Source organism: Alexandromys fortis, unplaced genomic scaffold (genome assembly GCF_014885135.2).
Source record: "Alexandromys fortis isolate MF-2015 unplaced genomic scaffold, M_Fortis_MF-2015_v1.1 scaffold_168, whole genome shotgun sequence".
NCBI classification, from domain to species: domain Eukaryota; kingdom Metazoa; phylum Chordata; class Mammalia; order Rodentia; family Cricetidae; genus Alexandromys; species Alexandromys fortis.
Window position 1 is genome coordinate 3,421,678 of NW_026068058.1, and position 23,486 is coordinate 3,445,163.

The 23,486-nt window shown below is 48.8% G+C and overlaps 1 protein-coding gene across 1 annotated transcript in view; it reads left to right on the forward strand.

Moving 5' to 3' along the window:
- The window catches only part of Kcnj5 (potassium inwardly rectifying channel subfamily J member 5), a 31,113-nt gene extending 11,425 nt beyond the window's left edge, over positions 1-19,688 (forward strand). Inside the window, exons 2-3 of the mRNA XM_050120062.1 lie at positions 10,511-11,449; positions 15,843-19,688. Coding sequence (XP_049976019.1) covers positions 10,513-11,449; positions 15,843-16,165 — 1,260 coding nt within the window. The 5' untranslated portion in view covers positions 10,511-10,512 and the 3' untranslated portion in view covers positions 16,166-19,688. The remainder of the gene's footprint in view (positions 1-10,510; positions 11,450-15,842) is intronic.
- Positions 19,689-23,486: the final 3,798 nt, after the last annotated feature.

Sequence of the window (23,486 nt, forward strand, 5' to 3'; positions counted from 1 at the left end):
GATTTGGCTTAGCATTGGATACCGGAGCCATTATTCCGGCTTGGCCCCTCTCCTCGTGACAAGGTTTTGCTATCAAGATAGGCACTGTGTGCTATAGCTTTGCTGACCCCCCCCCCCTCACCTGCTCAGTCGCACCACAGTTAAGAACAGCGCCTTGGATTTCATATCATTCTCCACAGAGCTGAGTTGGTAATCATTACATTCCCTGCCATCCACTGAGCTGGTCGAAGTCTGGGAACAGACGTGTGCTCCTCACTCTCTTGCCTTCCAGAGCCTCTCGGAACCTGAGCTGGTTGCCCTGTGCACTCGGGGTGGGGGCAGCCCTGCCACTAAAGAAGGTACTGAGGGCCATGAGTAATGATGTTACTGGGACACCTTGGGGGAAAATGTAGATTCAAGGAACCCCAGACTCGGTGAGTCAGAACCTGCATTTCAACAGTTGCTCCGTGAATGGAAGGCATGTCAAAGTGGCTACGGTGATTCCTCCGGTCCTCTACCCCTCAGGGCCCCGCAAAGCACAAGTGTTTGGTGGGAATTCATTACCGACTAATTGGCTGACTGGCTGGTTAAAGCCTTGCTTCTCATTCCCTTGAGCTTTCACGCTTAGTACCTTCTGTGCTGTGACCCAGACTGACCTAAGCGTACCGGTGAGGAATTCAAGATTGGATCCCACCTAAGCTGCTAGACCAAATAGTAGCAATATGATGGGGTTTCTCAGGAACTCCCTGATGGGTTTTTTAAAGATTTATTTCTGCTGGTCTCTGTGCCATTAGGCCTCAGAGTGCTCTAAAAAGGATTTTGCTTTAAGAATAATTTTGAAATGCTGGAAAATCAAGATTTCCCCCCCCCCAGAAAAAAAAAGGCCAACTTTTCAATATTGTTTGTACGCAGGCTTTTGAGGGATGGAGGGAACATCCACTGGCCCCTCTGTGAGAAAAAGGACCCTCAAGGTGAGGAGATTGGGCCTAGCCCATTATTGAATCGTACAAACCCACCCGCAACCTAGAGCTCCGAGCCTAGCTGTTCCCTTTCTTCTGGGGACAGCACCTCTCTGTCTCCTCTTCCCCAACCACCCCCTGGTATATGGCAACCTAGCCATAATGCCTCTGTGCAGCTGAGGAAGTCCATATGTATCTGGGGTTTTCCCTGGACAGCTGGATGGCCATCAACCAGTGGACTAGAGGGCAGAAGAGTGGAGAGAACTGAGTGTTTTGTCCCAGCAGTGATGCTGTCTAGATTGCCCACAGGGTAGGTGACCAACCCTCCTGCGTCACTCAAATTCTCCAAGTCCAGGCTGAAAGCTCCAGGTCTTGGGGCTCCTGGGCTCTCACTGCATCCTGAAGCCTCGGGTCCTAGGCCCCCCAAATGGCCTGCTTGGGGATCCCATTCTACACCGCTCTGAGCTGCCCTCACCACGAGGCTTTCCAGGTCACACTGTGCATGGTGGTTGCTTCCTCCCCAAGGCAGCATCCCTGGAGCAGTAAGCAAGCTGGCCAGCCTCAAAGGACTACTCACAAACCCTGCCCCAGCTCTGGCTGGGGTAGACTGGCAAAAAAAAAAAATTAAAAAGCAGTATTAGAAAGTCCTCCAGACTTCAGATGCGGCTTCTTGGGGAGATGAGAGGTGAGGTCCCTAATTACGGTATGGAAAGAGGAGGGATCCAAATCTACAGGGTATGTGTGTATATGTTGTGGGGAGGGTTATAAAATAACACACCAGGGTCCTTGGAAAGATTTAGAAGCTCCTGTTTTCCTTTTTTATAAAACAAAGACAAAAATCTCCTTCGAAATGGAGGAGATGGAGCCATAGGCTCAGGAGGGTCTCATCCCATGAGCTCACCCTCCTTGACTAGTGGAGCACTGTAAACTGAGGCGATCTGGTGGCTGACGGATCCTCTGCTGAGCATCGAATCTGTTCTGTTTCCGTTTCAGCCACAAGAGATGGCCACAGACCTAACTCAGGTCTTAAAACAGCATCCGCTAGCATCAGAGGGGCAGCTACTGTGTGTTCACGACCCTGCTCAGTTCTCACGGGGAACCTGAGCTTCTCTTCCCTGCCCCTGGGGATGTGAGAAATCCAGTCTTTGCCTTTGTAGACTGTGGCTGCCCTGACAGCCATCACCGGCTACTCTCTGTCCCCAGAGACAGCCTCTTGCTGCTTAGACCCTTCTATCTTTAAAGGAAAGAAGAAACCTACCAACTCCTGCTTCAAAAAAGTCCTGCAGAGGGTGGCTATCATTAGACCAGGCGACATCACCTTCGAACTGTACCAACCACGGGAACAGGGAATCCAAGTCCTGGGATTTCATGGAGTGTGGGAAGGGATAGGGATCGTGGGGGAATCTTAGAATCCTGCCCGGTTAAATGTGCCTTCTCTATGCAGGATATAGACACAGTTTCTTCTGCCTTTAACACTCCCTGCTAATCAGTGCACACTTTAGAGCACCAAAGCAGCCCAGGCACCACCTTTGGGGCTCTCTCAGCTTCTAACACTTCATTGCAGTTGTTCTGAGGAAGTTGGGGTTTCTTTTGTGGGTCTCACTCTTGTTAATAAACGAGTTTAAAAACACACTCAGAAGGAACCTGTAGGGTCATTTTATTAGCGTTTCAAAAAAAAAAAACCATATAGACCAGGCAAGCTGAAAAAAGGGATGAACAAGAGGAAGTGAGATAGCCGTGTCATTTAAATTAGAGTTCAAGAAGGCAGGCAGTTTCAGCAAGGGCGACCAAAACCTGCTCTGTGATGGGAGTGAGAGGAGAGAGATTTAGATGCCCAAGGTGTCAGGGGTGTGTATTTAGGATTTTGGCTGGTATCCAAATAAATGATAGCGGAAAAAGGGAAAGAAAAAATTATTATGTTATTATTTAGTTAGAACTTAGGAAAGTGGGCAGACTCAGCAGCAATGCATGGCAAAAGCTTTTTGAAAAAGTGTTCTATTTTATTTTATTTTATTTTATTTTACATGTATGGGTCTTTTGCCTGCATGTATGTCTGTGTACCCTGTTCAGGAAAGGCCCACTGAGGTCAGAAGAATGCATTGGATTCCCTGGAACTGGAGTTACAGACAGTTGTGGGCCGTCATGTGGGTGTTGGGAATTGAACCTGGGTCCTCTGGAAAAGCAGCCAGTGCTCTTAACTGCTCAGCCACCTCTCTAGGTTCAAGCCAAAAATTGCATAAGCAGCTCATAGGCACGTAAGGACATTCTTCCAATTAGGAAAATAGTTTTCCTGTGAGCTAGTCCCCTGGCCAGTGACTGACAGGCCTGGCTGGACTAACTCTTTTGTTGCTCTTGTCAATCACAATTTGTTCATGTACCGAATTCTGATCATATTTTCCCCCTCCCCCAGCTCCTCCCAGATCGTACCCACATCTTTATCCACCTGACTTCATGTTCTTTCTCTCTGATTTTTCCCTCCCAGCAAGCATCAATTGAAAACAGTTTCTTGATTAGGGATGGGACCTCATGTCCACTTGCCCTCTCATGGCTGGGATGTTTGTCCGGTTTGGACCCGTGTATTTGCCTATGGACGCTGTCAATCTGGGAGTTCATACTTGCGTTAGTTCTGTGTGTCTGGAAAGTGCTGTTCCTTGGAGTCATCCCCCCACCACCTCTAGCTTCTTTACTCTTTTTCCTTCTCTTCCACACAGCTCTCTAAGCCTTGGGGTTCAGGATGTTGATAAATACACCCCATTAGGACTGTGTGCTACAAAGTCTTTCACTCTCTGCACGCTATCCAGTTGTGGCTCCCTGTCTTAATTCCAGTCTACTACAAGAAAAGGCTTCTCTAATGAGGGCTGAGTGATGCACTGATCAATGAGTACAGCATTATGTCATTAGGAGTCATTTTACTGCTTTGTTCTTTTAGCAGAAAAATAGTAGGTTTTACCCCCAGGCCCAAGAAGTAGCTAGTCTCAGGTTCTTGGCCTCTTTAGTAGTATCAGTTATGGCTCTCTCTCATACCGTGGGCATTAAATCCATTTTTTATACATTAAATCCAATTTTTAAAAAGTGGTTGGTTACTTCCATAACATTTGTGCCACTATTGCCTGTGTTGCAGGCAGATTTCTGTTGTTGGTTGCAGGGTTTGTAACTGAGTGATAATGACAATTACTTTTCTTCTCTGGTAGCATGCAAAGTACCTTCCAGCAGCATGAATGCTACTCAGTAGGGGCAGTAGGGGTGAAGCTTCTAGTTGGTTACCAGATCCATTTCTTTTCTTTCTTTCTTTCTTTCTTTCTTTCTTTCTTTCTTTCTTTTTTTTTTTTTTTGATTTATTTATTTAAGTATACACTGGTCTGCATGCATGAATGCCTACAGGCCAGAAGAGGGCACCAGATCTCATTACAGATGGTTGTGCACCACCATGTGGTTGCTGGGAATTGACCTCAGGACCTTTGGAAGAGCAAGTAGTGCTCTTAACCACTGAGCCATCTCTCCAACCACCCCCCCAGATCCATTTCTTCATGTTTGACATAAGTAAGTGTTATCTTCAGCAATAGGTCTCACCATCAGGTAATGGAAAGTAACCAATAGTCTGTGATGTTTTGGAGGGGAGCCTAAGGAATCCCTTTAGCCAATGACTTAACATCAACCTTTTTGTCATATTTTTGTTTGTTTTTAGAGCCAGGGTCACTTTACTTAGTTCTAGCTATCATATAACTCACTATGTAGACCAGGATATACTAAAATTCATAGAAATTTGCCTTCCTCTGTTTCCCAAGTGCTGGAGTTAAAGGTGTATGCTGTTATACCCAGCGTCGACATTACCTCTTAAAGGGAGAGAAAACAGCATGTAATGTTCTAATCTTTATTGCAGATCAAGACCACTGTTTGACTTCAGATTTTTTTTTTAATTAGAAGGAGGTTGTGGTCTATTAACGGACTTCACTAAAGCCCCGAAACATCCACCCTTTCTGATATTTTAAATCTTAAATTGGGGCAAAGCTGATGCTTTCCTTGCTACCATCAAAGGTCTCCAATGCTGTCAATCTTATCTAAATACCTAGCACACTCATCAGATTTACTCAGAATAGAGCCCAGATATCTCAGCGGGGACATGAGTATGTCCTCCTCTGTGCCTCTTTCTCTAGTGTCCTTCATCTCATATCCCGAATTTCAGGGCATGCAGATGGTAACCCAGCTCATGAGAAAAAGAAAGGAGAAATTCAGGAAGATATCTGTGATTCCCATTTTCATAATTGGGAAACTTAGTCTAAGCTAAGACTCTCAGCCCAGAGCTCTGTCCAGGAAATGCCACCAAGTCTGAGTATGGCTCTAATCAGACTGCAATACAAGGGCCCCTGGTCCCTAGCATCCTAGACCTCCCCAAGTCCCAGAGGCCTCTGCACTGTGCTGGGTGTCTGCGGTGTCCTTTGCACCAAGATCTATTTAATGAATGTCAGCTTCTCTCAGGCACCATCTCAGTACAGCCCCTTTGATTTGGCCTCTTTCGAGTCTCTCCATTTGTGTTTTGTATCAAAGGAAATGAGCCTCTTTGCTGGCCTTGAAGCTGTCTTTGCTGAGACCTTTTATCATGTTCTAGCAGCTCTCCCCACCCCCAGGCACAAGGGGCAGCCAGAAGAGAAAGAAGTGCAGTCACAGGGCGGCCAGGCGTGAGAGGGTTTGCTCAGGTTGGAGCCTCGAAGAGAGCGGCTGGGATGCTCAGCTTGTCTCTCGCAGGCCTGTGCCTGTCTTCCTGCCTCTCTGCTGCCCACAGTTCTGGACACCTTGGGTAGAAAGAGACAGCGCTAAGATGGAAAGTACAGGTAGGCTGGGCTGCATTTACCTTCTTCACTGCTCTGCGTCCAGCTCCCAGGTCAGGGGCCGGACTATAACAGATCCTTAATTAATACCTACCGAATAGAGGCACAGTGAGTTGAACTGATCCTAGAAGATGATTTTTAAATGTCTGCTTATATTGTCCCTAAAAATCTGTTTGAGTTGATGGGCACACATGACTGGAGGCCAGGATTTTCCAGAATAAGTGCTCTTTGAACTTTTGAAGAAACCTGGGCGGCAATGGTTCCATGATCAAGGAGCTTCATACCCACACTGCAAACACCACTGAGGTTTCGTGTGCTTGATTTAGACCTTTCTTCTCTTGGTGTGTTTAAAATTTGGGGAAATTGCGCACCACTCTGCACTTAAGTTGAAGGAAGGAGAGATTATAAATATACAGCACCCAGCTTAATGACAGAGATACAGTCTGAAGAAAATGCACTATTAGGTGATTCTGTAGAGCTAAGTTTATACAATCAAGATGGCCAAGTGCAGGCTCTATTACTGTTTGACGCTGTCTTGGGGGACCAGGGTCACATGTGCAGCCTGTCATCAATCAAGCATTATTATGTGGTGCGGGGCTGCATTTTACTTATATTTGTGTCATGTGTCCTCTATAGGGCTCCCCACGATGGCCCCCAAGCAAGGAGGGCAGAGAACAGTAGCTGCTCAAACCCAAGTCCTACCCCGTGTACTGGTAGCTGTGATCAAACACCTAAAGGAAGCCACTTGAAGGAGGAAAGGTTAGCTTGGCTCAGAGTTTAAAAGGATAGCCCGGTGGGAAAGAAGACATGGCCGCGAAGCAGCTGGAAGCCATGGCAGGGAGAGCTTGCTCACATCTGGTCAGACCAGGGATCGGAGAACCGGGAGGGACTGCCGTAGCTCGTTTACTTACTCCTTCCCTGTATGAGTCAGTCTGGAATCCAGGCCACGGGGCAGTGCTACACACATTCAGGGTGAGTCCTCCCTCTTCAGGTTTGCCTCCCTGAAGACACCCGCACAGACAAGCCTGAAGTTGTGTCTCATTAGTGACCTGCGGGATTCTTAGCCCATTAACCCAACCGAGCTGACTACAGAACTTAGTCATCACACCCTAGGTGACACAAGGGATATTTTAGGCAAACGCATGGCTCTTAAATCAGAAATATGCAGCCTTCTCCATGGGCACAACTTTTCCAGACCTGGGCACAGGTGTCCTAGAAAATATCACTCTGCTTCTAATACATCACAGGCCCCTCTGCTATACGAAGGCATAGAGTGTATTTAAAAATAGGAAGGAAACTGTGCAGAAAATCAGCAGAGCCGAGGGTCCCGGACAGGACTCAATCTCATGGCCCTGCCATAGCCCTGCTCAGCATGTGTGGCTGGGAGAACTCACCAAACACTTCAGCTGGAAGCCAATGTGGGTTACCACAGCTGAGTTCCCAGGGGTGCAGGGTCTTTGGGGTCACCAGCATAGTCTGCCAGCTCTAGGAATCTCTGGCCAGATGTTTGGCACAAAGACTCACCCAGGGGGCAGAACAAAATCCTGCACAGCCCTCTATAAAGATCGCCCAAGCAATTCCCTTTTTAGCTCATTCATCTTTGCAGCTACCGCACGTAAGAGCAGGGAGCAGGTGGCTGTGCGCAGAGGGGGAAACGGCCAATGGATGTCGGAGACAAATGGCCCTTCAAGTGGATGACATTTTAAAGGTTACCTTGAAATTGCTTCGGCCACCCAGGTGGCTGTCGCAGGATTCCTCAAGATGGACAGTATTGCCATAGTTGGCCAGTGGTTCAGTTGGTTCCAAGCTCTATGCCACAGGTATTCTGCTCTTGTCCCCGCTCATCTCTCGTCTTGTGAGTCCTGCCAGAAGAATTCAGATAAGACACAGAGAATATAGTTAGAAGGCAGAGTTTATTTCAGAGTGGCATGGGATACCCTCAGGGGGGTGAGAATGTTCCCAAGAGAACATTGCATCCGTTTACATTTTAGACAGCCCACACTATGTCCAGTGGCCCTAAAATAGACAGCTCTTTTGGTTTCATCTCTTTCAGTTTGCTAAAATACCCTGACCAAAAGCAACTTATGAGAGGAAAGGGTTCATGTGGCTTATAACCCCCCAGGTTACCTCCCATCACTGAGGGAAGTCAGGGCAGGAACTAGGGGCAGAAGCCTGACTGCTAGCTCACTCTGACTTGCTCCCTGGCTCGTGTTCATCTCTCTAGCTCATATACAGCTCTTATACAGCTCAGCCCCACCTGCCTAGGGACAGTTCCGCTCACAGTGGCCCATGCTCTGCCACGTCAATTATCAGCCAAGGCAATCTCTCATAGACATGGCCACAAGCCGATCTGATGTAGGCAGTCTCTCAACTGAGACTCCCTACCGGTGACTCTAGATTGTGTCAAGTTGACAGCTGAAGCTAAGTAGGACAACAGCTTCCCCAAAGGGTGTTTTCCCGTCCAGAGGATTGATGGGCCAATTTGACTGGCAGTTGCAAGAGTAGGCATTGGTATGTATGGAATGCATACTGCTGACCTGGAACCAGCTTTAAATAGTTGTAAACAAATGTCCTCAGGCAGTTCAGGAAGTCCCATCCAAGAACCAGATTTGACTCAGGTTCCTTTCCTCTGACCAATAGCTAGAGTCCTACAGTTCCTGTCCTGGTCTTCATAGGACGTTGGTTGTAAAAAAGGGGTCCAGTCCTCATGTCCACCAAGCCTGCTAATTTCTAATCAGCTGTCTACTGGTTTCTAGAACACTCGCCAGAATGGTTTCCAGAAGTTCCCTAAAATTGACAAACTAGCATTAGGGAAGTTCCCACAAGGGACCGTCCCCAACTGGATTCCAAAGAGAGACTTACCAACCCCCAGGGTGAGCTATCCAGATTGGGTGCTTGGATTCGAGCCTGCAAGAGAACAATTTTACTGGCCCAGGTCATAGAGTGGTCAGGACGCTTTGTTGCTCAGCCAGTGCAACGAAGAAAATGGAGGCCTAAGAGAAATGTCAGGTTCAGAGCTCAGAGAAAATTCTGAACGTAGCAGTCTCTTAGCTAAAGCTTGAGTCCTAGAACATCGCCATGTCGTCAGGGTTCAGCCTCTGAGGGTAGAGCAATATAAAGTCAGATTCCAGAACTAAACTGGCTGCATGCTGCTTCCAGCATCATTTCCTCAACTGAGAAATGGAAACACTAGCTCAGTACAGTGGCATACCCCAGCAATACCAACGCCACAGCAGCAGCAGGAAGACCAGGGTTGGAGGACAGCCTGGGCTACATAGTAGCTTCCCCACCAACCTGAAACTGTCTCAAAAAAACAAAGAATAAGCAAACAAAGACTTTAGCAACAACAAAAGAAAAATAGACAGATAATATATAACCATTTAATTACTTGTGACTAAACAGGCAAATGGAGGAACATTTCTTAGCTCAACTTCTGCCCCTGAGTAAGCTGTTCTCAGTAATCAGAGGGGCTCACAACCTCCCCTGTCTTTATCAGAGTCTCAAAACATTTTAGACGAGCTTGAGCAGAATGTCAGGAAGGCAATGGATGGAATATTCCAGGTGTCCGTGTGTCTCTTTGAAGTGTGGCATGCCCTCTAAAAACGCAGTCCTTTTGAAAGCCTCGGGGCACGAACATGTAATCCATCTCAATTTCTCAGGACTAACTAGATCAGATAGTTCAAGGGTGCCTCTACACAGTGGTTTGTCATTTTAATAAGTACCCAGACGACCAGACTCCCCATCCAGACAGCAGGAGGGATCGCTCAGGGAAACAGGCATATGCCGCCTTCTCCTTTCCATCAGATGCTAAAGGATCCCAAATGATAAAGGAGGAAGGCAATGGCCTGTGGAGGGAAGCACAGGCTTGGAGCCAGGTGGGCAGGAATCCCAAAATTGACCTTCATACCCTCTTCCCCTGCTTTCATGTTTATCTTTCCTTTCTGCATGCAGCAGTGCTTTTGAACCAGTCTGGGCCAGGCGATCTATCCCGATTTTGTGTTTGGAATGTAGAAAGGAACACACAGACACAGATCCTTGCACTTGAGGACCGTGTATCCTAACAAAATATTAGAGATCCTCATGAAGGGATGGAGGAATGGCTCAGTGGCTAAGAGCACTTGCTGCTCTTGCAGAGGGCCTGGGTTCAGATACACTTACACGGCAGCTTACAACTGTCTGCAACTCCATTCCCAGAGGGTCCAATGTCTTTGCTGGCTCCGCAGGCACCCGGCAGGCACACAGGGCACATACATACACAGGCAAAACATGCATACATATTTTTAAAAACTAAACATCTTTTTAGAAGAAAGAAAGAAATGCACTCTACACAGTGTATAATGGGGACTGCAGTCACTAACTCCAACAGGCGATTATGTTAATCACAAGTGACAATGCATGAAGCATATTAAGCATTTAATAAACTGTGGCAGTTATTATTTTTCAAATTGCTCTCAGATTTCTCCAAATACCTTAAACACTTCATGTGTGACCAACCCCCAGTTTTATCCATTCAACAAACTCCTGAGCATGTGCCACATCCTAGATTCTCCGGGGGCACCAGGGATACAAAGAAATGCTGTAAGACTACCTGGTCCCCGGCCCTTGAGAATTTCAGAGTCTGGGACACTGTGCCCTAGAAGAGACACACTTGAGAATCCCCAGAAGGGAGCAGCCTCCCGTTCCAGGTCTGTACTCAGAACAGGCCACTTCACTAATGATGGTGTCATTTAATTCATTGTATCTCAGCTATGGCTGGCGATTCTAGGAACGCTACGAACAAAGACATGGAGATAGGAGTCACTTCCCAGGACCACAAGAAGATTCCCAAGCAGGCACGGGAATACATCCCTATCGCCACCGACCGCACTCGCCTGCTGGCAGACGGCAAGAAGCCGCGCCAGCGCTACATGGAAAAGAGTGGCAAGTGCAATGTGCACCACGGAAATGTTCAGGAGACCTACCGCTACCTAAGTGACCTCTTCACCACCCTGGTGGACCTCAAATGGCGCTTCAACCTTCTGGTCTTCACCATGGTCTACACCATCACGTGGCTGTTCTTCGGCTTCATTTGGTGGCTCATTGCTTACGTCCGAGGTGATCTGGACCATGTGGGGGACCAAGAGTGGATCCCTTGTGTCGAAAACCTCAGTGGGTTCGTGTCTGCCTTCCTGTTCTCCATTGAGACAGAAACAACCATTGGGTATGGCTTCCGTGTCATCACCGAGAAGTGCCCAGAGGGGATCATACTCCTTCTGGTGCAGGCCATTCTGGGCTCTATCGTTAATGCCTTCATGGTGGGTTGCATGTTTGTGAAGATCAGCCAGCCAAAGAAGAGAGCAGAGACCCTCATGTTTTCTAACAATGCTGTCATCTCTATGCGGGATGAGAAGCTGTGCCTCATGTTCCGGGTAGGTGACCTCCGAAACTCCCACATCGTAGAGGCCTCCATCCGTGCCAAGCTTATCAAATCCCGGCAGACCAAAGAAGGGGAGTTCATCCCCTTGAACCAGACCGACATTAATGTGGGCTTTGACACTGGGGACGACCGTCTCTTCCTGGTGTCCCCGCTCATCATCTCCCACGAGATCAATGAGAAGAGCCCTTTCTGGGAGATGTCGCGTGCTCAGCTGGAACAGGAAGAGTTTGAAGTCGTGGTCATCCTAGAAGGAATGGTGGAAGCAACAGGTAAGACATTTTGCCCTCCTCAGCCACCTGATCCTCTTCCTACCCCCTGGAGCATAGACAGCCGTGGCCCTAGAACGCACACATTCGTGTGTAAGAATCCCAAAATGGCAATGAGGGACACCCTGCTCCATCCCCAATGTGACCAAGGGGCAGTTACCCAAGACAGAGCACTAACAATAGCTAACACAGACTGAACTCTCCAGCTTCTCGGCATGATCCTAGACTTTAAACATGTATTCCAGCATACCTGTACCTCCATAGGGAGAATCCAGGGTCTAGAAACAGAAGCACAAACGTGAGCAAGCAAGCACCATGAAAGCAGCAGGACCCCAGAGCCAACCCGCATTTCCAATAGGTCAAAGTGCTTCTTGCCCTAAAACAGGCATGGGGTGATTGGGAAGCCTGGGCTGACTAAAAGAGGTGGTGTTTTGGAGTGAGACGTCATGGCCCTAGCGTAGCCCCTTCAATCTCTCTAATGCTGTGACCCCTTAATACAGTTCCTTGTGCTGCAGCTACCCCCAATCATAAAATTAATTCACTGCTACTTCCTAACTGTACTTTTGCTACCTTTATGAATCATGATGTAAATAGCTGAGAAGCAGGATAGCCCACATGTGGCCCAGGTTGATATCACTGCTGTACATGAGGGCCTCCTCCTTAGGAGAGGATGCTGTTGTTTTCTGTTTCGGTGATGGCATATCAATAGAATATGACTTAGAGCAACTAGGAAAGGAAACACTTTAGTCATCTTCTAGGTCACAGTTCATCATTCAAGGAACTCCGGGGGGGGGGCGGAATTAAAGCAGAAACCATGAAGAAAGACTGCTTCCTGGCTTGCTCTCTCTTGCTTGCTCAACTTGCATTCTTATATAGCACAGGTCCATTTGCCTAGGGATAGTATCACCCATGGCGGGCTGGATCGTTCCACAGCAACCATCAATCAAAATAACCTCCCCCCAAATACACACATTCCCACAGGTCCATCTGATAGAACCAACTGAGAGTCTCTCTTCCTAGGTGACTCTGGTTTGTGGTGATAACAAAAGTGAACCAGTGTAGATGGTACCCAGCATGCAGCCTTTCCCAAGTTCATGAGTATTTTGCACAGCCCCCTTTTTAAAGAGCATCTATGCTACAGATCTGGGAGAGATGCTCTCCCAGCTGTCCTCTCTCAGGAGCAACCTGTCCCCTAGCTTTCCTCCTGCCAAGGCCAATCTCTCTGAAGATGACCCAGTGAGACCAAGGTCTAAGAGGACCCGAGCTCTACTTAAGAGCCACAGGCACCACCTTCATGGTTGGACCTTCTGCTTCTTGGGAAGGAATGCCCACCAGCCAAACGCTGTGTTTGTCTTCCTTCATCTTCCTTCTCTTTAATTCACCATTAGACTGAGCAGCGTGCTAACCCCAGTGACGGTTTGTTCAAAACTCCCCCGTGCTCAGAATAACACTTCAAAACCTTGCAAATAGTGTTTATGTGCTTCTCTCCCCCTTTTACAGGGATGGATGCTGAACTGCAAAAGTGCCAGGCAGACATTAAGTGTGCATATTTGGGGCTTTCATTTACAAGTCTCCAGCCTCTTCTACACGCCACACTGGTCCTTAAGAACGTTAGAGGCTTGTTAAAGGCGGCCAGGTATACCCGTCAGCCCTTGAGAATCTGACTTACTGGCTGGGAGACTCAGACAAGCCTTTCCATTTCCAACTCGGAGTCAGGCGGGGTGATAGCAGGCCCTAGAGACTATGCCTAAGGCTGCCTGGCCATCTGCTGGGGGGCCGGAGCCTAGCCAGGAAGCATATGGTGGCAGCTGGAGGAGTCCCTGGGGCTGAGGGCAGTCAGGAAGCAGGAAGCTGATTCGTGTAGATGGAGACTCCAGGGTCATTGTGTCCTTGGTAACAGGGTCAGGCTAGAACGAAAGATCACTTTCTGGGGTAGGAGCTCCTCTCTGAGGTCTTGAAGGAGGGATGGGGCAGAGGCAAAGTCTCATTGTCTCCTGGCAATGCCCTCACTGTCGCCAGTGTGCACCAGGAGAGCATGCCCAGCCCACCAGAAGAGGGGTGGATGCCCACCCCTCCTCCTACATGTCCCTGAAATCCCTGGTCTATACTGTCCTGTCCTAACTGCTTGACGTCCTCTCCCATAAACTATGATAGCTAATCTTTGTTCTCTGTCTGTGAGAGGCTGAGACCACCTACTCACAAACGGCATGAGTTGTTTTGTTTCCTTGTCACGCTCATGAAACCCAGCCTTGGTGTTAATTCAGGCCTAGGCTAAGCAGCATACCTCTTCCACACCCTTCCTATGTGCGTCTGGGCAAGTTGCTTGAGCTTGTCTGCAAAACAGGAGATTTAACCTGGTGGGAAGACTGAAGGTCCAGATGGAGTGCCACAGGTGGAACACGGAGCTGATATGTGCCTCGAAAGGGAACAGATCCTGTGCCAGGGTCTTTTCAGAGTCCCTGGGAGCCTGCAGGCACTGGGCCTTGGGCTAGACTAGTTGGTATCCAGCTTGGGTGTTTCTGCCTCTACTGGGCTGACTGGTATACACTCTGATTGGAGAGGCCTGGCTGGGGGTAGGCATCACCCTGAAAGCAAAGAGTGGGCTATAAGCCCACCATGTATGGGATGCTTTGGGGAGCCCAGGCACAGATAATGGGCAGCAGCTTTTGGCCTATGACCCCTCTCCCAGAGAAGGCCCACAGTAGGAACTGGAGAAGATTCCTCTTCAGTGTCCGAAGAGTGCAAGCCAGTTCTTCCTTGGGCAGAGATTAAATAAAAATTTGCTTTTCTGTGACCCTAAGCACAGAGGTTTCCTCATCCATAAACAAAACTGCCCTCCCTCTCTGGAGAGGAAGCAACACCTAAAAATAACACAGCCATGGCAGAGCTGCAGAGAGAGACACCAGAGACATCAGAGAATCCGCATATCAGAAGCCAGGCTGGGTGTTAGCTTGTTTTCCCTTACTGTGCACACATGAATGTTTGTGTATGGATACACGTACATGTATGTGTTCGTGAGTGTGCAGGCTTCAGTTTGTATGTCCACTCAGAACTATTTCTCTATGCTCTGAATGCCTGTCAGCAGCTCTCTGGTCCCTCACTCTGAACTTTCCTTGTTTAAACCCTTGTCCTTCCTTCTTTTTAGTCAATCCTAGATACTGTTTTCAAAAATGTGTCCTATTTCATTTCCCCCTTTAGCATCTAGAAATGTGTTCCAGAATCTTGCAAGTCCATTTGTCATTTTCTTCCCTCATTGTAGTTTGAGCTCCTCCACCACATGAACCATCTCATATTCATCCTTATCTTCTAGATCCTGGGCACAAAGTAGAGATTCAAGAGGTGCTTGAAAAATGATTGGCAGAGTAGGTAGTTAGATAGATGGACGATTTGATGAATGGGTGGCTGAATAGATGAATGACTGGAGGAGTGAATGCTGGGTAGATGGATGATTGGAGGAATGAATGCTGGGTAGATGGATGATTGGAGGAATGAATGGTTGGGTAGATGGATGACTGGAGGAATGAAAGGTTGGGTAGATGTGTGATTTGATGAATGGGTGGTTGGATAGATGAATGATTGGAGGAATGAATGGCTGGATAGGTGGATGATTGAATAAATGGATGGCTGGATAGGTGAATGATTGGGTGAATAGCTGGTAGGATAGATGGATGATTGGATGAATGGGTGGTGTACTAGTTACTTTTCTATTGCCATGAAGAAACACCATGACCAAGGCAACTCATAAAAGAAAACATTTAATAGGATTGCTTGCTTACAGTTTCAGAGGGTTAGTCCATATTCATCATGGCGGGAAGCATGATGGCAGGCAGGCCAGTAGATAGTCATGGTATTGGAGCAGCAGATGAGAACTTACAACTTATCCACAGGCAGCAGGCAGAGAGAGAGAGAGAGAGAGAGAGAGAGAGGGGGGGGGGGAGAGAGGGAAGGGGGAGAGAGAGAGAGAGGGAGAGGAGGCAGAGAGAGAGAGAGAGAGAGAGAGAGAGAGGGGGGGGGGGCAGAGAGAGAGAGAGAGACAGAGAGAGAGACAGAGAGACAGAGAGACGACAGAGACAGAGAGAGAGACAGAGGAACTGGGCCTGACACAGGCTTTTGAAACCTCAATTCCAAGCCCCAGAAACACAACCCTCCAACAAAGCCACACCTCCCAATCCTTCCTAAATAGTCTACTAACCAGTAACCAAACATTCAAATACATGAGTCTATGGGGGCCATTCTCATTCCAATCCACCACAGATGGAGAAATGATTTAATAGCTGGGGATGGGTTTGATTGAGTGGCTGGATAGACAAATAATGAATGGATAGTTACAGTGCATAGAGAGATGGATGTGAAAGGGGTGGATGATGGATAATGCATGTGGCTTCTGTCTCCCCAGGCATGACTTGCCAAGCACGAAGCTCCTACATGGATACCGAGGTGCTCTGGGGTCACCGGTTCACTCCCGTCCTCACCTTGGAGAAAGGCTTTTATGAGGTGGACTACAACACCTTCCACGACACCTATGAGACCAATACACCCAGCTGCTGTGCCAAGGAGCTGGCAGAGATGAAGCGGAATGGTCGGCTCCTCCAGTACCTTCCCAGCCCTCCCTTGCTTGGGGGGTGTGCTGAGGCTGGGAGAGATGCGGAGGCTGAGAAGGATGGAGAGGATGAGCCCAACGGACTGAGTGTGTCCCGGGCAACCAGGGGCTCAATGTGAAGTCTGTGTTCTATCCAGAGCCTCTTCTTGCCAGACACCGAGGAGCCTGGGAGGCCAGAGAGGCCAATTAGTTGGGCAAGCCTTGCGGGGCCCCAGGAGCGTGGGAGCTCCAGGGAGAGGAACAGTGTTTTGAGCCCTCACATCTCTTCAGGGCCTCTGAGTAAGCGGCCTTGCCCAGCCCTCTCTGGTAGTGCTTTCTAGGCCTCAGCGAATGAGAGCATTAGCGAAGGTTGTAGCTGGGGCAGGGTTCCCAGAATGGGTTCTAGGGTGTCCTCTACCCTCTCTCTGATTTCTGTCACCTGTTCACTTCTCTCCCTGATTTGGTGTCCTCTAGGGACCGACAGGATCACCCCTGACTCTTACCACTGAGGCCTGTGGATTGAGGGAGGTCAAGTCTTGTCCATGGATGCTTGCCCACAGCTAGGGATGAGATCACAGAGACCTCCCAGGCTAAAGCTACCCAAGTCAGGGACAATGCCTTTGAGTCTGAGGCCAAAACCACTTACTAATGATTTCTTTGCAAGGCTCCCTTCTCACCGTTACTCCCCACTGCGTGTATGTTTTCTCTTCCATGTTGTGTGAACACTGCGGCTTACAGGGTAATTGAGTTCATTCAAGTGACCCTGGGACACCGAGTCCCTGGGAGCACACACAATGTTGTCCTCACAACTACCTGCTACTCCTAGTCATACTGTGCCTTGCACTTCAAGGAGAACCCAACAGCTGTGCTTTTTGTAGGACTTTTTGGTCCAAGAACTTCAAAGAACCTGTAATATGGTCCTGACATGTAAATTTCAGAGTGCCGGATGAACTAATTGGTACTAACACAGAGAAAGCAGTGAGGAAAGGGGAGCAAGGAAAATTTTCATATAAGCATCTGGAGCCTGGTGTACTTGATACATGGCTGTAATGCTAAAGCCTAGGCAGGCTCAGGCAGAATGGAAAATCTGAAGCCAGCAAGGGCTGTATGGGCCTGTCCCAAAAAAGCAAAAGACACACTAACAAACAAGAAGACATCTGCCTCAGTTGTTGCATGGGGGTTCCTAGGAGAAAAGTGGAACGTGAAACAGAGGTGACAGGTGGCCAAGGGTGGACCAAAGTCTGAGGCTGGTAGTGAGATGCCTCTGGACCGCCCTCATAAAGAAGAGCTCCAACACGGTAGGCAGGCCCGAGAGCAGGAGGTGAGAGTTGGTAGAAGAAGTAGGGAAAGGAAAGCCAAACGGTGGAGAAGGGCCCTGAGGTCAACAGCCTCGGAGACTCTTTCAGTCTGGAGGGCTAATGGCCAGCTCAAAGGATCTTAAGTTGAAAAAGAGAAGCTGGGCCTGGTCTTGGAAAGATGCCCACATGCTCCCCCACACCTCCACCCCAGTGTTCAGAGTTCTCAACCAGCTTTGAAAACGGAAGCACTTCCCTGCCACGCCCTGGAGCACTTGGCCTGGGATCTACAGGAAGAAGCTAAGGTAGTCAAGGGAATGGCTTCTGGACCTCAGACTTAGTTCCCAGGGCCCTGGGCTGGTGAGCGAAAGTGGCCTTGGAGGAATAGTTACCCTTGTAAACTGTCCACACATGCAACAGGGATCCCTTACTTGGCACCTGGACTAGGCCCTGAGTGGTGTGTGCATTTGTGTAATGTGTGTGGTATGTATATGGTGGTGGTGGTGGTGTGTGTGTGTGTATGTTATGGTATGGGGATGGTGTGATGTTGGGATGTGGAGGGTGTGGTGTATGCATGTCTGTGAGTGTGTGGTGTGTATATGGTAGGGTATGTGTGCGTACACACACGTGTGTGTATATATATATATGTGGTCCTGAGGTCCCACAGTGATAAGGTGCCAGTTATGGTCTCAAGCATCTTTCTATAGTGAAGCAGGTCTAGCAGGGAATGGGGAATGAGTTACCATCTCCACTCAGGAGAGAAAACCAGCAGGTCCACAGCACCCAGTAGGTAAGCTGCATCAGGAGTCTAAGGAGGGAGCCTGCTGCTAAGACTAGGTGTCTGGGAAGGAGATATAACAACTTCAGAAGAGACAGGCACTTGGCCTGGCTTTCCAGACTCCAGGCCTTCACGGGCAGGACCAGTTGCACTCCTTGGTAGGCCTTGAACCCTGTCTCGGTCAGGACCCATAGTGAGGCGGTGAGGTAAGGATGAGAAGCAGCAGGGAGTGATGGCTCGGCCGTGTCTGGTTCCTGCTGCACACTTGCCTTATTTGTGATATTTCTGAAGCATCCTCCCCCCCTGAACCGGCAAGGGAAAACCACTGGTCTGGGGGAGTCAGGGCACTAGTGTGCCAATGAGAAACTGTAGAAGCTATCAAAGAGTAGGTACACTCTTTAAGATCCCCTAAAGCCAGAGCTGATATGTGCTGGAATTAGGTAGCTACCTTCTTCAGGTTTCTATCATGGTGACCTAAATGTGGGGGATGGCCCTTCACATCTCCATGGACAGCTGACTTCACTAAAGTTCTTCAAATTCTTCCAATCATTTTCTGGAAGTTCTTGACTAATAAATTTAAAACATGGGTTTATTATTTAAGGCCAGGTCTGATGCTGGCCACCTCTCAATGGGTCACTATTCCTACATATAAACCACATTAGTCATGGTCCTCTTGTATGACTCTGAGCTCATTCCATCCTTGATGGCCCATGAAGAACTGTTGCAGGGCTGAAGAAAAGGTCAACAAAAATTCCTAGAGATCTGTGCTCCTTGAGTATAGGAAGCCGACTTCCTGCTTTCACTACCATGTCTTTTGTCTCTGGAGAAATCTCTTGCTCCACGGGCTGATAGAAATTTCCCAAAGAAGTTCCTGCCAGTTCTCTTCCTTCCCACCAATTTGGCACCTGCTAGGTTCTGCCAATGTTACCGCAAGATCCTATTCCCAGGCCTCTCTGCTTCAGATATGGCTGCAGCTCCCACTGACCTTGTTGACAATCAAGGAACCCACTTGCTTCATTTTGCTTGGGCTGCTTTGCGATCACAGCTAGAGCTGTTAGCACTGATGGGGAAGAGTCCCCGTCTATCTGGGGAACATGTCCCCGCTTGTTATCTGTAGCAACTGGGAACCTTCATTCACACCTCTTATCCCATGGCCTGCCTTCCAGCTGGCTTCAGCTGTGTGACTCCTCTGAGCAAGGACCACAGAAGCAGACACAGCTCACCGCGGGGTTGACAAAGAGCAAAGGTGGCACACTGACTTTTCAAACGTACCTTTGCACCTGCCACATGTGGGGCTGTGGTTAGACACCCCTCCTGGATTCCTGGACTTGGTTCTCCAGATGCTACGGTGAAGGTATCTGTAGCTCTTGGTTACCACAATGAAAGGCATGGCACCCCTCAAGCAAACACAGCCACGGGCGGGGTGGGGGGAGGCATCATTCTGCAGAAACACTCTTAGCAATCAGCTCTCCGGGCTGCAAACACAAACAGAGGCCCAACTCTCACAGTGGATGCCCGTGCCGTGCTGTAGGGCAGCATTCCCTCCATCCTGCAGCAGGGTGATCGGGCAACACTGTTCTATGATGCCCAGAGAACGAATAAACCTTGGGAAAAGATTCCTTGGGGAAGAGTAGCTTTCCCTGAGGGTCTACTTAACCTTGGGTTCTCTATCAGTAGCCTAAACTGTTGTGTCGATTTGCCCTCCTGAGTGTAGGAATTCAATCTTATGAAAAAGAATATGGCTACTCTGCTAAATGTTTACCCAACGAAGCGGCTTGACCTTCGATAGCTTTCTCATTTAAAATAGATGAATCCTAAGTTGTCGGAATTCAGGTGCATTCCCACTTGGAGCAAACTCGCTCCTGTTTTTGTTCATCTAAACCTGCAATTATTGGCATTTGGCATTTAGGCCGGTATTGGGGTGGGGAGGTCAGGCCTAGAGAGACCACTGTCCCAGTAACAGGGTTCACAGGGAAAGCACACATCAAGATGGCAGCCAAGACAGATGGCCAGGGAGTCACACAGCTTGTCTGTCCACACATAACTTTCACCTTTTGTTTAATGTTAGGTAATCGGAACACATCTTAAGTCATGAGCGACTTCAAAGTATCTTTTTCCTTTGACTAACTTTGAAAATACCCACTTTAGGGGGTCCCTGGGCTGTCAGTCTTCAGGCAAGGCATAAGTAATGACTGTACTCAGGGAACCCTGGGGAAAGACGGGGAGGCTGCTGTAGTCGAGGAGAGCCAGCGAGTCCTCACGGGAGACCCGAGCTCCCCTGAGCATGTCTTTGGCAATGGGGTTGACAGGAGGTGGGTCCCTGTTCTGGTCATCAACTGGCAATGTCAAAATCTCACACAGGCACGGTGGCTAACTAGACGTTCCTCACTCAGATTCCCGTGTAAATATGACACCGTGGGCCAGGACACTGATTCATCCTGAGGGGTGGCAGAAGAAACCCCAGCTGGGGCAGTGCAGTTACTGTGTGACGGACATCCCATATCTGACCTAGCACCCACCCACAGGCTAAGGAGAGAGAAGGAAACCCAAGAGATGTCCTGGCAGACAGCAGCCACACAGACTCCTCCCATCAGCAACCAGCAGTCAGTAAGAGTGCCTGGTGACACGGGTGACACTGAGTGTGGGGACTGCCTGAGAGTGGCAGAAAACAGAGACGCAGGCATGAGCCAGGAAGCTGCTGGGAGGCCAACAGCTTCTCACTGAGCGTGCCCCTGCCTGTGGGCACAACCATGAAAGCTGTGCAGATGTCTAAAGCAAGGTTATCGGAAAAGGAATCCCCAAAAGGGCTGTGAATTGAGGAAAGACCAGTAGATACATGAGTCTAGTAGCAGATCCCCAGTAAATCCACCCTAGGGACACATAACAGTGCCCCTTTAGACCCTAGCAGAGCCCAGCAACAAGATGTGTCAACCTTTTTGTGGGAAACAGATGTCTAGGGAAGAGTTTTGGAAATAGAAATGTTAGCTGAGCTTTTTTTTCCCCTCTAGGGGACTATTTGCTTTTATTCAAAAGCAGCTATTCAAATAACCTTGGCTTCCGTGTGCTAGAGGCAAGCGTTCTAAACCACAGGGGAGGAATCGGTGAGAACTCAATGTGTTAGCCAGCACACTGAACTTCATCCTCCTCAAACGGTAGAAGTGTAAGCACAGAGAACCAGGGTCATTCGGGGTGAGGCTGCTGCTGGAACAAAGTAGCTGGTACATATGTCTGTGCCTTGAGGATCCCTCTGTGTGTACGTGCTGACTGCTGCTGTCTCATTCTGAACCACCTCTGAAATAAACACATGGACGGAAGAGCGTGCAGCCAGCCCCGTGTGATCTGAAACTCCCAGGCTCTCCTAGCTGGGCTGCTACCCAGGGAAGTGAGCCGCTGCAGCCATTCCGGGATTCACCTACCATCTGCTGTCCTTGCAGAGTGGAGCTCACTGGGTCTGGTCCGTGGAGACAAGTGGAAAAGAGGGAAGCATGTTCCTCAGATTGACTGTGCTCTCGAGGGTAGGGAGAGCCATCCAGCTCGCAGTGTTGCCCTGGCAGGGTCTTCCCCTCCCTCCTCTTCAGGCTGGAATTCTCCCCATTAAGACACCCTATCTTTTGGAGCTCCTAACCACCTCTCTGTGCATATAAGGATGCTCCTGTCTGTATGTCTCTCAGAACCCCCACAGCAGGAAAACCTGGTGTCAATCCAGTGCTGTTCATTCTGGTCATTCTCTCTGGGCTCGAGAGGCCTTTGCTAGGTATACAGCACCAGTCTCAAGGTGAAGGAAAGGGAAGTCCAGGCTGGGATATATCTCAGTGGAAGATATCATGCAAAGATCTGGGCCTAATTCCCAGCATACATCAAAAGGGAGGGAGGGAGGCAGAGAGAGAGAAGAAAGCAGAGGGCTCAATTAACAAAATGTCCAAAGGGCCTCTGAATTCTCATGCCTTCATCTTTCCTACACATACCACCACTATGTTCCAGAAGCAAAAGACAATGTACCAAGGCCAGGGAGTAAGGCCGTGTGGACCAAGCTCTGCGATCAGGTTGGGACATCTAGCCAGGATTCTAAGAAACCTGAAAGCCCCAGAGAGGAGTCAGGGGTAAAGCCAATGTGCTTATCAGGGTTAGGGCCTCCTGTGGCCCACCCAGTGAGTGAAAGTGTACATGTGCGACCTACACATACAACCCTGTGGCAATGAAAATATGAAGTGTGTAGCAGTGCACACACACACACAGCCCCATGGAAATGAAAATATGAAGTGTGTAGCAGTGAGTGTGCACACGCATGTGCGCGCGCAAACACACACACACATGCACGCACAGCCCTATGGCAATGAAAATATGAAGTGTGTAGCAGTGCATACGCACACACACACACATGCACAGCCCTTTGGCAATGAAAATATGAAGTGTGTAGCAGTGGTCTTACTTATGCCACAGAAGCAGTGTTTGAATTGAGATCTGGAGGATGAGCAAGAATGGGGGTGATGTACAGGGAAGAACCTAGAGAAAGACATTCCTTGTTTAGGTGATCAAGACACAGGAAGGGGTGGCTGGAGCACCCAGTAGGACTGAAGCTGGACTCACAGCAGCTGGAAGACAACAGCCTCAGTCACTAGGAGCAGATTTTGATCGTCACCTTCAGAGCAATGGACTCCTCCGAGGGATCACAGGCTTCCGGTGACAAGCCTGCTTAAATATGGAGATGGGCTGGACTGGCGAACAGTGAGGGTGAGCTGAACCAAGATGGCATCAGAGCCAAGCGGATGTAAGGTGACTGTAGAAAGCGTATGAGCCAGGCGGTGGTGGCGCACGTCTTGAAACCCAGCACTCAGGAGGCAGAAGCAGGCAGATCTCTGTGAGGTCGAGGTCAACCTGGTCTACAAGAGCTAGTTCCAGGCCAGGCTCCAAAGCTACAGAGAAACCCTGTCTTGATAAACAAAAAACAAAGAACAACAACAAAAAAAAAAGAAAGAAAGAAAAGAAAAAAAGAAAAAGAAAAAAGAAGAATTAGTGTATGAAGACTAATTTACAGAACTGTCAGGTGCAGGGCTGAGAGCAATGGTGACCACCCACACACCTGGACTCCCAGATTACCTAGCTTAGCGGCCCTGGAATAGAATCTCCTTTGAGGTAGGGGAGCATGAGTTTAGTTTCGGATCCAACACTCAGAAGCAGGTATTATCAAACATCCATATAGATCTGCATGGATGAGAGTCCTGGGATTGGGAGTCATCAGGATAGAAGTGGGATTGAAATCGAATCCCCAGAGAAGATTGTCCTAGAAGAAAATTGATGTCCCTAGGTGGCTGAGGCACGACCCTAAGAGAGCTCCTGCAGGCCTGACACCAGCTGGAGAGAAGACGGGGCTCTGGAGTGAGGTGAAGA